At 47.8% G+C, this 15,452-nt stretch overlaps 1 protein-coding gene across 1 annotated transcript in view; it reads right to left on the reverse strand.

Moving 5' to 3' along the window:
* Nucleotides 1-9,102, reverse strand: part of TCTE1 (t-complex-associated-testis-expressed 1) — a 23,920-nt gene extending 14,818 nt beyond the window's left edge. Inside the window, exons 1-3 of the mRNA XM_007537391.2 lie at nt 8,799-9,102; nt 7,165-7,540; nt 3,261-3,829 (exon numbers count right to left, since the gene is read on the reverse strand). Of these exons, the coding sequence (XP_007537453.1) occupies nt 3,261-3,829; nt 7,165-7,444 (849 nt within the window). The 5' untranslated portion in view covers nt 7,445-7,540; nt 8,799-9,102. The remainder of the gene's footprint in view (nt 1-3,260; nt 3,830-7,164; nt 7,541-8,798) is intronic.
* Nucleotides 9,103-15,452: the final 6,350 nt, after the last annotated feature.

Consider the following 15,452-nt stretch of genomic DNA (forward strand, 5'->3'; position numbering starts at 1 on the left):
AGCTGTAAAAAATGGTGACTTCACCATTTTCAGCCGATCTTGGATGGACCTTGAAAAAATCATGTTGAGTGAAATAAGTCAGAAAGTGAAGGATGAATATGGGATGATCTCACTCTCAGGCTGAAGTTGAAAAACAAGATTAGAAAAGAAAACACAAGTCGAACCTGAAATGGAATTGGAGTATTACACCAAAGTAAAAGACTCTGGGGTGGGTGGGTGGGTGGGTGGGGAGAATACAGGTCCATGAAAAATGATGTATGAAATAGTGGGGGTTGTATTGTTAAATGGGAATCTGGGGAATGTTATGCATGTACAAACTATTGTATTTACTGTTGAATGTAAAGCATTAATTCCCCAATAAAGAAATAAATTATTTAAAAAAATAAAAATAAATAAAAATAAATAAATCTTAAAAATATATTTAAAAAAAAAAGAAAGATAACCACCATTTCAGCCTTCTTTCTCTAGACTCTTCTAATATCAAAGATGACCCTAATTTCAGCACACAAATCTCCTTCTGCCTACAGAAGCACTGAACAGGAACCCCTCAATTTCCCAATGTTAAGCATAAGTCTCCAGTTACCCACAACATCCACTCACCCCTCTGCCCAGCGTCAACCAACCCCCAGCCTTAGCTCCCACCCTTCCTGCCTTCTCAGGAAACCCCACCCCCCTTGGCCAATGAGGTTTAATAACTCCATTCCTTGCATCTGCATGGGTGGGACTTTGTTTTGTTTTTAAACACATGGATGTTTCTTCCTAAGGAAGTCCAAACTCCTCATCTATTACTATCCTACTTTTCCCCCACTTCATAGCCAAGTTCTTGAAAAAGCTGATCAAAGTCACTGCATCTATTCACTTCCCACTCTCTTTTTTAAATATTTTATTTATTTATCTATTTAGGTATTTAGTTACGAGAAAGATAAGAGGAGAGAAATAACCAGACATCACTCTGGTATATGTGCTGCCCAGGATCAAGCTCAGAACTTCATGGTTGACAGTTTTAGTGCTTTATCCACTGTGCCACCTCCTGGACCACCCCACTCTCTTCTTCTTCCCCCACCCCGACTCTTTTCTTAAACCAGCCCTCTCCTGTCCCTGCTCCTAGCACTCTACTGACCTGGACCTCCCCCACCATGAACTTCTGGGTTTGTTAAAAACCAGTTCCACTATACCCACTACTGTTTATCCTCTTTCATTCTCTTCTTCCTCTCCTTCTATAAAGATTTTCTTTATAATAATTATTATTATTTATTGGATAGAGACAGCCAGTGTTGTATGCTCTCCCCCTGCCAAGAAAATTGGTTCAGTCCTGCTAGTTTCGCGGGCCCGCTTGTCCCCGCCCCAAGGAACCCTGAAAGAGTTCCAGAGTTCCAGAGTTCGAGAGTGCTTGGCGCCTCCATGTGAGAAGGAGGCAGGAGAGTTCTGTTTGGTGATTAGTTTGGGTTAGTTTATGAATCGTTGTTTCTGAATAAAGAAATACAGCTTCCCTGCCCAGCCGTGTGTCCGCGAGTCTCTGTCACCCGCCCATGAAGCTAGCCCGGCCTGTTGGAGCTCTGAATTTTAACAACAAGCCAGAAATCAAGAGGGAAGGGAGGATAGAGAGGGAGAGAGACAGACGCTTGCAGCACTGCTTCACCACTCGTGAAGCTTCCCCCCTGCAGGTGGGGACCAGGGGCTCGAACCTGGGTCCTTGTGCACTGCAACAAGTGTGCTCAACCAGGTGCGCCACCACCTGACCCCTTTAAAGATTTTCTTTATTAATAATGGAGAAAGAACAAGAACATCATTCTGACACATATGATGTTGGGAGTTGAACTTGGGACCGAAGTACTTTTAAGTCCAACACCTCCTAGGTCTCTCATCCCTTCTTCAAACTCACCCCTCCTTTGGCTCTGTTTTTTTGGTATGTTTATTTAATTAAATTAATTATTATTATTATTATTTTGCCTCCAGAGTTATTGCTGGGGCTTGGTGCCTGCACTATGAATCCACTGCTTTTTGAGGCTATTTTTCCCCTTTTTGTTGCCCTTCTTGTTTATCGTTGTTATTATTGTAGTTGTTGGATAGGAGAGAGAGAAATCAAGAGAGGAGGGGGAGACAGAGAGGGGAGGAGAAAAACAGACACCTGCAGACCTGCTTCACCGCCTGTGAAGCGATTCCTCTGCAGGTGGGCAACCGGGGACTCAAACGGGGATCCTTACGCCGGTCCTTGTGCTTTGTGCCACCTTCTCTTAACCCGCTGCACTACCGCCCAACTCCCTTAAAATTTTTTCTATGACTGCTGTTTAGTGCCTTTCGTTCCACTAGGCTTCATTAGTGCCAGAGGGCAGGAATGAATGGCAAAATTCTGCTCATTGTGAATTCTTCAGCACCTAGGACAGGGCCTGGGATGCAGGGGTTTGCTTGAGAGAAGTGTCAAGTGAGTCAGACCCACAGCACCTTGTTCCTCACTGTACCCCCAGAATCTAGCTTGGTACAGGGTGCATAAAAAGATACTAGGATGGGGGGAGGGCTGGGTGGTAGTGCAGTGGTTCAGTGCACATGGCACAAAGCACACGGACCTGTGCAAGGATCCTGGTTTGAGCCCCTGGCTCCCCACCTGCAGGGAGGGGGGTCACTTCATAAGTAGTGAAGCAGGTCTGCAGGTGTCTATCTTTCTGTCTTCCCCTCCTCTATCGATTTCTCTCTGTCTTATCCAACAACGACAGCAATAAGAACAAAAAAATAATAATAACAACGATAAACAACAAGGGCAACAAAAGGGGAAAAGTAGCCTCAAAGAGCAGTGGATTCACAGTGCAGGCAATGAGCCCCAGAAATAACCCTGGAGGCAAAAAACAAAAAACAAAATAAAACAAACAACAACAAAAACACTAGGATGGTGACAGAGAAGGAAATTGGGGCAGACAGTAGTGCACTTGGCTAAGCGCACACATTACAATGCGCAAGGACCCAGGTTCAAGCCCCTGGTCCCCACCTGCAGTGGGGAAAGCTTCACAAGTAGTGAAGACTCCAGGTATCTCTCTCTGTCTCTTTCCCTAAATCCCCCTCCCCTCTAAATTTGTCTCTACCCAATAATAAATAAAGTATTTAAAAGAGAAAGAGAGAAGGAAACAGTAAGGGGTGGTGGCAGCGGTGGAGGGGAGGGGAGAGTAAATAAAAGGCACCCCAGGCTTATCCCACCTTTCCTGCCTTCTCCAGTACCTACTCAGAACCCTCTGAAAATGAAGTGGAGGTGGCCAGAGGTGGAGTAGTACCTTGAGGGTGTGGCATGCCTTGATGGTTGCGGCCAGAGAGTGGCAATCACGGAAGGTGAAGAGAAAGAGGTTCCACTCGAAGTTCATGCCACAGTCCTTGACACCATACACCAGGTCCAGCTCCTCCAAATGGCTCAGGCCGGCCACCAGGTCATCTAGCTGGTAGTGGTCCATAGGGGGCTGCTCGAGCTCCCCCTCGCTGCCAGAGTCAGACTGGTCCCCACTGTGGGGTGCGGCTGGCAGCTGCACGGGTGGCAGGAACTGGTCCACGCAGAGCCTGCGCACATAGTTCTTGCAGAGCGGCAGCAGGTCCAGGATCACTCCAGGGTCGGTGGTGTTGGGGATGAAGTGCTTGATCAGGTTCTGCAGGTGCCGCTCGAAGAACATGCGCTTCCAGCTGCCGCCGTGCTTGCTCACGTGACACACCGGCCAGCGCTGCAGGCAGCAGCGGTGCCAGTAGCTCTCATCCTCAATCATGGTAGCTGTCACCACCAGCGGCAGGTCAGTAGGCAGGTGGTTCAGGACCTTCTGCTGGTCCTCTGGGAGCAGCTGCTTCAGGATAGGGTTGTCTTTGGGAGCAGAGGGAAGAAAGCAGGAGTTGTGGCCCGGGAGGTGATGCAATGGATAAAGCATTAAAGCACTGGACCCTCGAGCATGGGGTCCTAAGTTTGATGCCCAGCATCACATGCATGAGAGTGATATTCTTGTTCTCCCCTCCCCACACTGATAGAGACAGGGGGTGGGGGAATAGATACTACAGCATCAAAGCTTCCTTCAAGGAAGTAGGGGCTGGGTTCGAATCTGGGTCGTGCACATGGCAAAGAAATGCACTAGCTTAGTGGGCTATTTATTTCAATAGCCCTGTTTATCTCTTCTCTTTCTCTTTCTGGTTTAATGAATGAGAGAATAAATCTTAGAGGAAAAGAGGGGGGGTCACAAGTGTTAGGGATACTACAATAGCTTCCCTGGGCTGGACCTACCTTGAGGCAGCAAGGAAAGGGAACCCTCTCTTCTGTCCCCAGGGAGCCCCAATCCAAGAGGGTAGACCCCTGTGTTTTTGGTGAGGCTCAATCTGCTGTGGTGAGAGACACAGCCATTTGATGGCTGGTGGGGTGAGACGGGAATGGGAAAGGGTGGGGGTAGGGGAGAGGGGTGTTTCCCTGCCTGAGAGTGGATTTCTTTCTTTTTAAAAAATATTTATTTATTCCTTTTTGTTGCCTTTGTTGTTTTATTGTTGTTGTAGTTATTATTGATGTTGTCATTGTTGGATAGGACAGAGAGAAATGGAGAGAGGAGGGGAAGACAGAGAGAGGGAGAGAAAGGTAGACACCTGCAGACCTACTTCACCTCTTGTGAAGCGACTCCCTTACAGGTGGGGAGCCGGGGGCTCGAACCGGGATCCTTATGCTGGTCCTTGCACTTTGCGCCACCTGCGCTTACCCCACTGCGCTACTGCCCGACTCCCCTGAGAGTGGATTTTTTAGCATCTGACCTCTGGGACTTCACAGTCTAAGGAAGACTCTCAGGTTCAACCTTCAGGAACTACTTATTTTGATAGGGCAGATACTCTGACTTCAGAAGACCCCACTTTGCTCTGACTCATGCATTTTAAAATGAGACAAGCAGTCTGGGATGTGGTGCAGTGGATAAAGCAATGGACTCTCAAGCATGAGGCCCTGAGTTCAATCCCTGTGAGAGCAAGTGCCAGAAGGATCCTCTGGTTCTCTTTCTCTCTCTCCTATCTCTATCCACTACTCACTAAAATATTTAAAAAACAAAACAAAGGGGATTCTGGGAAGTGGTCCACTTGGTGGAGCTCATTTGTTGACGTGTTCAAGAAGGTTCAAGCCCCTGATCCCCACCTGCAGGGAGCAAGTTTCATAAGTGATGAAGCAGTGCTGCAGATGTCATTCTATGTCTCTCTCCCTTTTCCTCCTCCCCTTTCAATTCTTCTTTGTCTTATCAAATATAATAAAAATAAAATGAAGCAAAAACTAAAATAAAACAAAGGGTGGGGAGATACCATAATGTTCATGCAAAAAGACTTTCATGCCTGAGACTTCCAGGTCCTGGGTTCAGTTCTAACACTGCTATAAACTAGAGCTGAGCAGTGCTCTGGTGTCTTTCTCTCTCTCTCTTTGATTAAAAAAAATAAATGACTCCCACACCTATGGACATCTAATCTTTGACAAAGGTGCCCAGACTATTAAATGGGGAAAGCAGAGTCTCTTCAACAAATGGTGTTGGAAACAATGGGTTGAAACATGCAGAAGAATGAAACTGAATCACTGTATTTCACCGAATACAAAAGTAAATTCCAAGTGGATCAAGGACTTGGATGTTAGACCACAAACTATCAGATACTTAGAGGAAAATATTGGCAGAACTCTTTTCCGCATACATTTTAAAGACATCTTCAATGAAACGAATCCAATTACAACAAAGACTAAGGCATGTATAAACCTGTGGGACTACATCAAATTAAAAAGCTCTTCACAGCAAAAGAAACCACTACCCAAACCAAGAGACCCCTCACAGAATGGGAGAAGATCTTTACATGCCATACATCAGATAAGAGTTTAATAACCAACATACATAAAGAGCTTGCCAGACTCAACAACAAGACAACAAATAACCCCATCCAAAAATGGAGGGAGGACACGGACAGAATATTCACCACAGAAGAGATCCAAAAGGCCGAGAAACACATGAAAAAATGCTCCAAATCTCTGATTGTCAGAGAAATGCAAATCAAGACAACAAGAGATACCATTTCACTCCTGTGAGAATGTCATACATCAGAAAAGGTAACAGCAGCAAATGCTGGAGAAGTTGTGGGGTCAAAGGAACCCTCCTGCACTGCTGGTGGGAATGTAAGTTGGTCCAACCTCTGTGGAGAACAGTTTGGAGAACTCTCAGAAGGCTAGAAATGGACCTACCCTATGATCCTGCAATTCCTCTCCTGGGGATATATCCTAAGGAACACAACACACCCATTCAAAAAGATCTGTGTACACATATGTTCTTGGCAGCACAATTTGTAATAGCCAAAACCTGGAAGTAACCTAGGTGTCCAACAACAGATGAGTGGCTGAGCAAGTTGTGGTATATATACACAATGGAATACTACTCAGCTGTAAAAAATGGTGACTTCACCGTTTTCAGCCGATATTGGATGGACCTTGAAAAATTCGTGTTAAGTGAAATAAGTCAGAAACAGAAGGATGAATATGGGATGATCTCACTCTCAGGCAGAAGCTGAAAAACAAGATCAGAAAAAAAAAAACAAAAAAACACACAAGTAGAACCTGAAATGGAATTGGCATATCGCACCAAAGTAAAAGACTCTGGGGTGGGTGGGTGGGTGGGGAGAATACAGGTCCAAGAAGGATGACAGAGGACTAGTGGGGGTTGTATTGTTAAATGGGAAACTGGGGAATGTTATGCATGTACAAACTATTGTATTTACTGTTGAATGTAAAACATTACTTCCCCAATAAAGAAATAAAAAACATAAAATAAAATAAAATAAACGAGAAAAGCATCTTGAGTGCTGGCTATGTCTGAGACAAGGTTCTAAGAGGCGAGTGATAGCATGAAAGGCCCTGTGAGAGTGGCATCAGTCAGGGAGGGGTTTGTGGAGGGGGCATTGGCGTCTGTGGGGCTGGGGACAGCCAGGAAGGGGAGGAGAGCACAGGGGTATGGAGGGACAGTATGGTGGGTGTCTGGAAGTGTGGCCAGTAGGCCCCAGGGAAGCTAGGTCACTGGAAGTGAGGGCTCTGTGAGAAGGCAGTGGCTGCCCAGGCATACCCCAGCCTCTTGCAGCCTCGCTGCCAGACAGCCCTCACATTCCCTGTATCACTCCTGGCCTTCTCCCTCCTCACTGGGAAGGGCACAGACTCACTCTGGAAGTTCTTGACGATATGCTGGATGCAGAGCTCACTGAGGAGAGGCACAATTGCCAGGGACCACTCGGCATCCTCGGCGATGATCCTGCGCATCCGGCGGCTAGAGACTCCAGTACTCCCAGACTTGGGCTTCATGGGGGACTGTACCACCAAGGTCTTGGAGTGATGTGGGCCCGTGGCAGAAGGTGGGCTTAGAATGGAGGGCCGGCCCTGGGTGGAGACTGAGGACTGGCTGGGGGCTGACAGTGACGGCGGTGTTGTTAGTGTCTCCTGCATGTTGAGAATTTGGCAGCTGAGGCCCAAGGGCCCCTCAGTAACAGGCTTGCGGTAGGAAGTTTCTCAGACTGGCAGGTTGTTGATGCTGGAGGAAACCTGGAGTGAGGTAGACAGAGGTATTACTTTGGAAGGGGGGTGGGAGGGGAGAGGAGAGAGGAGACACACCTGAAACCTGCTCCATTGTTTGTGAAGCTTCCCCCCTGCAGTCAGGGACTAGGAGCCTGAAGCTGGGTCCTTGAGCACTGTAACATATGCATTCAACAAGGTGGGCCACTTCCTTGGGCCTTGAACAACATAGCATTGGGTATTGAGGGTCGACTTAAGCACAGTTTTGTCTTTCTTTCTTTCTTTCTTTCTTTCTTTCTTTCTTTCTTTCTTTCTTTCTTACTACAAATCCACTGTTCCTGGTGGCTATTTTTTTCCCTTTTGGTGTCCTTGTTTTATAGTTGTGGTTGTTATTATTGTTGTTATTGATGTTGTTGTTGTTGGATAGGACAGAGAGAGGAATGGAGAGAGGAGGGAGAGAAAGACAGACACCTGCAGACCTGCTTCACCGCTCTTGAAGCGACCCCCCTGCAGGTGGGGAGCTGGGGGCTCGAACCAGTATCCTTATGCTGGTCCTTGCACTTTATGCCATGTGCGCTTAACCCAATGCACTACCGCCCACCCCCCTTATGTTTTTTATTGAAGGGTTTCATAGTCACAGATTTTATCAACCCTTGATGTTCACTGGCTGAATCCATTGGTGCAGAAGCATGGATACAGGCGGCTAACTACAAGTTATGTGGAGATTTTATTGTAAAGACTTATTTCACAAGACAAAGAAAGAGAGATGGCCCCACACTAGAGTATCACTCTGGCACATGTGATGCTGGAGATGAACCTTGGGACCTCATGCCTGTTTAGTCCAGTGCTCTACCACTGCACTACTTCCTGGGCTACTATATGTAAATTTTATTTTACTGTCATTATTATTGTTATTATTTTTATTGTTCTTATTATTAACCAGAGCACTGTTTTAGCACTGGCTTATGGTGATGCTGGGGATTGAACATAGGAGTTTGGAGCCTCTGACATGAAAGTCTTTTTTTTTTTTTTAAGAATTTATTTATTCATGAGAAAGACAGGAGGAAAGAAAGAATCAGACATCACTCTGGTACATGTGCTGCCAGGGATCGAACTCAGGACCTCATGGTTGAGAATCCAATGCCGTAACCACTGCGCCATCTCCCAGACCACGAAAGTCTTTTCTGTATAAGCATTATAGATTTTAAACTACTGAGGTTTGCTGCCCATAATCCCTGTTGTTCAAGAGTCAACAGTATGTCCTTTTTTCATACTACGCATTAAGAACCTGATATCTCAGTAGCCACACGTGGTTTTGGACAGTGCAGTCTCAGAGAGAACAGACTCTGAGACAGTACTGGGGGGTGGCATTTCTTCTCACTCCCTGTGAGCTCTGGTCTTCCTCCCTTCCATTTTTTCTTGCAGTCTCCCTACTTCTTCCAACCTCCCAGCATTCCAGACAGCAGCAGCAGGAAGACGTGGGAGGTGAAAAAGGCAGCTAAATCTGGGGATGAAGACAAGACAGGGAATGTTTCTGGGGGCAGTAGCCCCTCCACTCCTCATTTGTCCATTTTTACACCCTTGCTGCAGGTGCCCTAGCCCTGGGACTGCAGGCAGACATGGGGCAGCCTGCAGGCAGCTCCTCCTGGCGGTTTCCTGTTCCCCTTGCTTCTGTCTCCCCGACCTGTGCAGTGGCCTGCGGGAAGAAACGCTCTGAACCAAGAAGGTGTCCTTGGCAGATGGAGGGGACCAGATGGTGCTCCCCAGCTCACCAGGCGTCTCAAGGAGGAAGAGCTTGGCTCTGTGTGTGTGTGTGTGTGTGTGTGTGTGTGTGTGTGTGTGTGTGTGTGTGACAGAAAGAGAAAGGGCAATGTAAGGAAGATATCTTTGCATTTGTGACACCCTTATGCAAACCAGATGCAAATGCACTGACCACTTGTGCCCAGAATTGTGGAATAGCTAGCTGGTACTATTTAACTACTAGCCTCTTCGAGGGTGTGGCTAGGAGGGGTTTCTTATTTGAAGCACCAGATATCTGACTTTGCATTTCTGGCTTTCCCAGTGACTTGCTGTGTGACCGTGGCCAGTTTACTCAACCTATCTGAGTTTCCTTATCTGTAATATAACAGGGTCACAGTGCCTTTCTGTGCAGGCTCTGGTGGAGAGTCCTGGGAGAGATTTATCTGAATGGTAATGGCAATATTTGGAGAGAGTGCTGAGGCTAGGAGACCTTACCCCAGAGACCCTGGCCTTATGAGCAACAGAAACCAGGCCAGAGGTTCCTGCTCAACTCAACATTTGGGTTCCCTCCAAAGTTCTAGCCTTAATCACCTGCTGCATTCTTGGCTCCAGCTATGTTTTGGGACACCCCGTGGCCACACCCAGGGGAGCAGGACCCAGCTTGGCAGGGGGAGCCCCAGGTTACTAGTGGGTGTTACCCTAGAGCCATTTGTGTAAGCACATTACTCACCATGCTGCCCGGCCTCGCCAGTCCTGGAGATAGTCCTTCTCCTTCTTCCTGGAAGGCTACATGTTGGGGTGTGTGTAGGGGTGAGCAGTGGTGCTCCCAGCTGGCGCACATGCCATCATGTAAGGATCTGAGTTTAAGTCCTCACCCTCAACCTGCAGGGGGGAAGCTTCACAAATAGTGAAGCAGGTCTGCAGGTCTCTCTCTCTTTGATTTTATTTATTTATTGGTGAGAAAGACAGGAGGAGAGAGAAAGAACCAGACATCACTCTGGTACATGTGCTGTCGGGGATTGATCTCAAGGCCTCGTGCTTGAGAGTCTAATGCTTTATCCACTGTGCCACCTCCCAGACCGCCCATCCTTTCTTTTCCATTTCTGTCTCTATAAAAATAAATGTGGAAAGCTACATTTTGGAACAGGAGAACCTTGTCTCCCTGTATGAAGCCTCACTGTCCTAGGATCCAGCATTTCTTCTCATGGTATGGTCTTAACAGTTCTTGCTCCAATATGCTGCCTCTGGAGGACTCCCTCCCTCCCCTCCTGTACAACTTGCCACATCTCCAGATGCTCCACACCAGAAGGTCTGGTGTTACTGTCTTCTTTTTTCTATTTCTTCCTTTCTCTATTCTCTCTCTCTCTCTCTTCTCTCTCTCTCTCTCTCGCCACCAGGGTTATTGCTGGAGTTCAGTGCTTGCATGACTCTACCATTTTTTTTAAAAAGATTTTATTTATTTATGAGAAATATAGGAGGAGAGAGAAAGAACCAGACATTACTCTGGCACATGTGCTGCAGGGGATCGAACTCGGGACCTCATGCTTAAGAGTCCAAAGTTTTATCACTGTGCCACCTCCCAGACCACAACGCTACGCCTGCAGCACTGCTTTACCACTTTTGAAGCTTTCTCCTTGCAGGTGGGGACCGGGGACTCAAACCTGGGTCCTTGCGCATTGTAACATGTGCACTTAACCAGGTGCACCACAACCCAGCCCCGGAAATGTGCAGTTTCTATCAGGTGTGCCACTGCCTAGCCCCAAGATTTGTTTATTTATTATGAGAGGAAGAATAAAGAGAAAAAACATGAGAGGAGCAGAGAACTGATTATCTTTGGTATGAGGAGCAGCTAGGTATTGAACCTGTAGCCTCTGGAGCTTCAGGCACGTAAGGCAGTACTCTAACAGGCTGAGCAATCTTCACATGTCCCTGATAACATTTTTAAGGTATGTTGAAACCATCAGCCTCATAATAAGATTTGAGTCTGACCCCCAACACATTGAAGGAAACTTTAGTGCTATGGCCTCTTTTACTCCCTCTCTACCCCTGTTTTTTTAAAAAAAACATTTTAAGGTATTTTTATGCAAGTATTTTTCTATGTGATACTACCAGTTTTTTATTTTAATTTTTCAATTGCCATTAGTATAATGCTGTGCTTTGGGGAAGACTTTTTTCAGACCTTGCATTCTGTATCAAATTCTGTTATCTCCCAGCCCCTCTTCTTTCTTTCTTTCTTTCTATTATTTTTTTTTGCCAGAGCACTACTCAGCTCTGGCTTATGCTGGTGTGGGGAATTGAACCTGGGACTTCGGAGCCTCAGGTATGAGAGTCTCTTTGCATAACCATTATGCTGAACTCTAGGCCTCAGTAGTGTGTGAATAATGGGAGAGAATGTAGCAGCTTGCCAAGAACTCAGTACTTATGCCGCCTGAGGTAGGTCACATCTCCACTCTGTCCCTAGCATCTGTGAGACCTCGGGCAAGTCACATGACCCACTAAGGCTCCCCTTCTTCATCTGGAAAATGAGGATGATAATTAATGGCCCCTACTCCGTTGGCTGAGCCAGAGGAGTAGAGGAGCAAATATGTGAGAGGCTAGTCACACAGGGCTTGGCCCAGGGTCAGCACTCAAGATATGTGTCTGATATTATCGTGAAGATATTAGATGCCTTCCTCATATGTGTTTCTTTCTTTTTACTATTTTCTAAAAATCTTTATTATCTTTATTTGATAGAGACAGCCAGATATCCAGAGGGAAGGGGGAAAAAGAGAGGAAGAGAAATAGACACCTGCTGCCCTGCTTTACCACTCCTGAAGCTTTCCCCTTGCAGGTGGGGACTGGGGGCTTGAAGCTGGGTCTTTGTGCATTGTAACATGTGTGCTCAAGCAGGTGCGCCACCACTGGGCCTCTGAAGATTTGTTTAAGAAATATTTTATTTATTTATTTATTTATTGGATAGAGACAGAGAGAAATAAAGAGGGGGAGGCGGAGACAAGGAACGGGTGAGAGACATTTGAAGCACTGCTTTACCACTCGTGAAGCTTTGCCTCTGCAAGTGGGGACTAGGGGATTGAATCTGGGTCCTTGTGCATTGTAACATGTGCACTCAACCAGGTGCATCACCCCTGGGCTTCCTTTTATGCATTTTTTTAAAAAAAATTTATTCCCTTTTGTTGCCCTTGGAGTCTGAGTACTGTTCCGACTTGAATCACCAGTCTATCCTCTCCTGTTAGGAGATCTCAGACCTTCTCCACCCTTCCAGTCTCCAGATACATCCAACCACTTTGGAGAAGAGGCTTCTCCTCTGCCCAAATAGGAAGATACTGGTCAGGGGGAGACCTCTCCCCTTCCTGCTCATTGCATTCACGGTCCTCAGCCAGCTCACCTCTCTTCCTCTTACTCAGAAGCTGAAGTGTCTGGACCTCATTAGGCCCTTGGGTATCTGTGTGTCCCTGAACACCCCTAGGCTGACTCAGCTTTGATGAGCTGGCTGCTACCGCCTGCTGTCTCTCTCCCCACTTCTTCATGGGTGCCTTCCCTGTTTTCTCAGTCAGTGTCTGCTCATCAAGATCCTCTAGAAAGAGCCTTTCCCATGCATTTTTCTGCTCTGGGCCTTTGTTTTCATTTTCTCTGATTTATGACCAAGTCAGACGTCCCTGGGGTCACTCCCCCACCCCTAGCTTAGAATCTCTCTAGCTTGTGGAACTACAAAACAAGGGGTAAGCAACAGGAAGGTGCAGTAGGTAGAGCAGTCCATTTGTGTGCACGAGGTCCCGAGTTTGATTCCCCGTTGGAGGGTGCATGAGTGTCCCTATGATTCTTCCTTTCACCTGTAACCCTCCTGTAAATATGTAAATCAATGTCTTTAAAAGAGAAAAGAGGGGCAAAGGCCCAGTACACTTAACTCAGTATCTGGGCCTGGCCCCCCTCCCTGCACCTGCCCACTGAGATCTGTTTTCTTAAAGGGGATTCTGACCTCCCTGCTCCTGTCTTCATCCCTACCTTGGACTGAGGCAGCCAGCAGGGCAGCTCTGCTCCAAAGGCCAGTGAGTCTTTCCCCCATTCCACCTGGGTGGTAGAGGCCTGGCAAGGCCTCTGTTACCAAGGGAAACCGGTCACATTGTGGGAGGGAGGTACTGGCAGTCTTTTTTGGTCTTTATTTATTTGATAGAGACAATCAGAAATCGAGAGGGAAGCGGGAGATAGAGAGGAGGAGAGAGAGAGAGAGAGAGAGAGAGACACCTGCAACCTTGCTTCACAGCTCAGCTTTCCCTCGAACCCTGGTCCTTATGCATTGTAACATGTGCGCTCAGCCTGGCGCTTCTTGACCTGCAGGAGGCTTGCAGTGGGGGTGAGGGGCTAGTCTTTGTGAGAAGACCGGAAGCCTTGGGATGTAGGGCTGCTCTTCTCTCTGACCTTCTGTTTCCTTCCTCTTACTCGACAGTAACCCTGTGTCTCCAACTGTTTATATATGAGGACAAGACATGCGGTGGGGCACGCGCAGATACTCCCGGCTCCCCCCCCCCCCCAAGACCCGGCACTGGAGGGGTTTCCGGCTCCGCCCAGGCGGGAGCGGGGACTGAGCACCTTCACTAGGCTGCTGAGGGTTGAGAGCTCTCTCCCCGGAGGTTACCTCACCTGCTCCGGGAGCGAAGGGCTCGCCTTCCCTGGGGCCGTGCTGCGGCTGCCTACTCCGGTAGTTAGGGACGCCCGTGTTGCTAGGGGGCGGGGCCTGGCCCGCGTGCACTTCCGCGCCCCCCCCCCCAGCCTCCAATGGCGCCCCGGGTGTCCTGCCCACTGGCCAGGTTTGCGCTGCGCCCCGTGGGCCCAACTTTGTGCTCCTGGAAGACGTGTTTAGGAGGTGGTGGGTGGGGGAAAATGAGGAGTCCCAAAAACAGGCAGGGCTCCCGGACTGAGATGGTGTTCCTGCTTGCTATCTGCTATCTTTTGTTTGAAATGGGGCTGGGGCAGGGGAGTGGCGAGGGGAGCCAGGAAAAGCACAGGGTTCCCAGAAGGGGGTGGGGAGGAGTTGCAGAAGGCAATGGAACCCCCCACCCCCCACACACACCCTGGCCTCCTGTTGACTTCAGACCCAGCAGGAAGCTCTGGGTTGGGGTATCCCGCTGAGTTGCACCTGCCACTCTTCTCTAGTTTATCAGCAAGCTGATGCCTGGCACCAGGCAGGAAGACACCCCCCCCCCCACAGAGCTTCTTCAGTTCCAAGTTTGATGGCAATCCTGGCTCCTCCACCCCTGGGTGACAGGATTTTTGCCTCCCTCCTCACTCCCAATGACCAACTTCAGGAATGTGGTTAGTTAAAAAAAAAAAGTCCTTCAGAAGGGGAGAGTCAACCAGGTCGGTGGGAGCTTATCTATAGAGGCAGAACATAGCTTTAAGTACTACTGTGGTCTGGGAGGTGGCTAAGTGAATACAATGTTGGACTATCAAGCATGAGGTACTGAGTTTGACTCTTGACACCACATATGCCAGAGTGATGCTTTGGTTCTCTCTCTTCCCTCCTCTCTCATTAATAAGTAAATAAATATTGGGCTGGTGAAATAGCTCATTTGGATTATTCATGACATAGGTTCGAGCCTGGTCCACTACACTGAAGGAAGCTTTGATGTGCTGTGGTCTCATCTGCCTTCACTGTCTCTACCTAAAAATAAAATAAAATCCAATAAAAGAAATTCAGTGCTACTGATTACTAGTAGTTGATCTTTCTTTAATTTTTTCTCTTTGTTTTTATCAGAGCATTGGATTGACCTTCTCGTGGTGCATCCCCTGAGTACCCATTCATTGGGGAAACTGACGATCCTTCCTAGCCGACTGAATCCACATGGATCCCAGTCACTTTCAAAGCCAGCAACAAGCAGCTCCTGACAGCTTTCAACCTGACCTGTTGACTGGCTACGGAAGAATGGCAAAGCAAACGCTAGAAGAAGAAGAAGAACACACTGCTCAGGCTTATGGTGGTGAAGGGGACTGAACCCAGGATTTTGAAGCCTCAAGCGTGAGAGTCTCCCTGCCTTTTCTTAAGAGATTTGCGGACAGGAGTGGAGTTCCAGCATCTGACTTGGTCCTCAGTAGCACCATTCAGGCAGAGGATAGGGGCTGCCCTCCATGCCTTGGCTTCCTCTTGCTCTCAACTGTTTCCCAGTTTTAGCTCAGGCTTGGCAAAGGTGCAGTGCCACTTGCTTTA

This window comes from Erinaceus europaeus, chromosome 4, assembly GCF_950295315.1.
Source record: "Erinaceus europaeus chromosome 4, mEriEur2.1, whole genome shotgun sequence".
NCBI lineage: Eukaryota > Metazoa > Chordata > Mammalia > Eulipotyphla > Erinaceidae > Erinaceus > Erinaceus europaeus.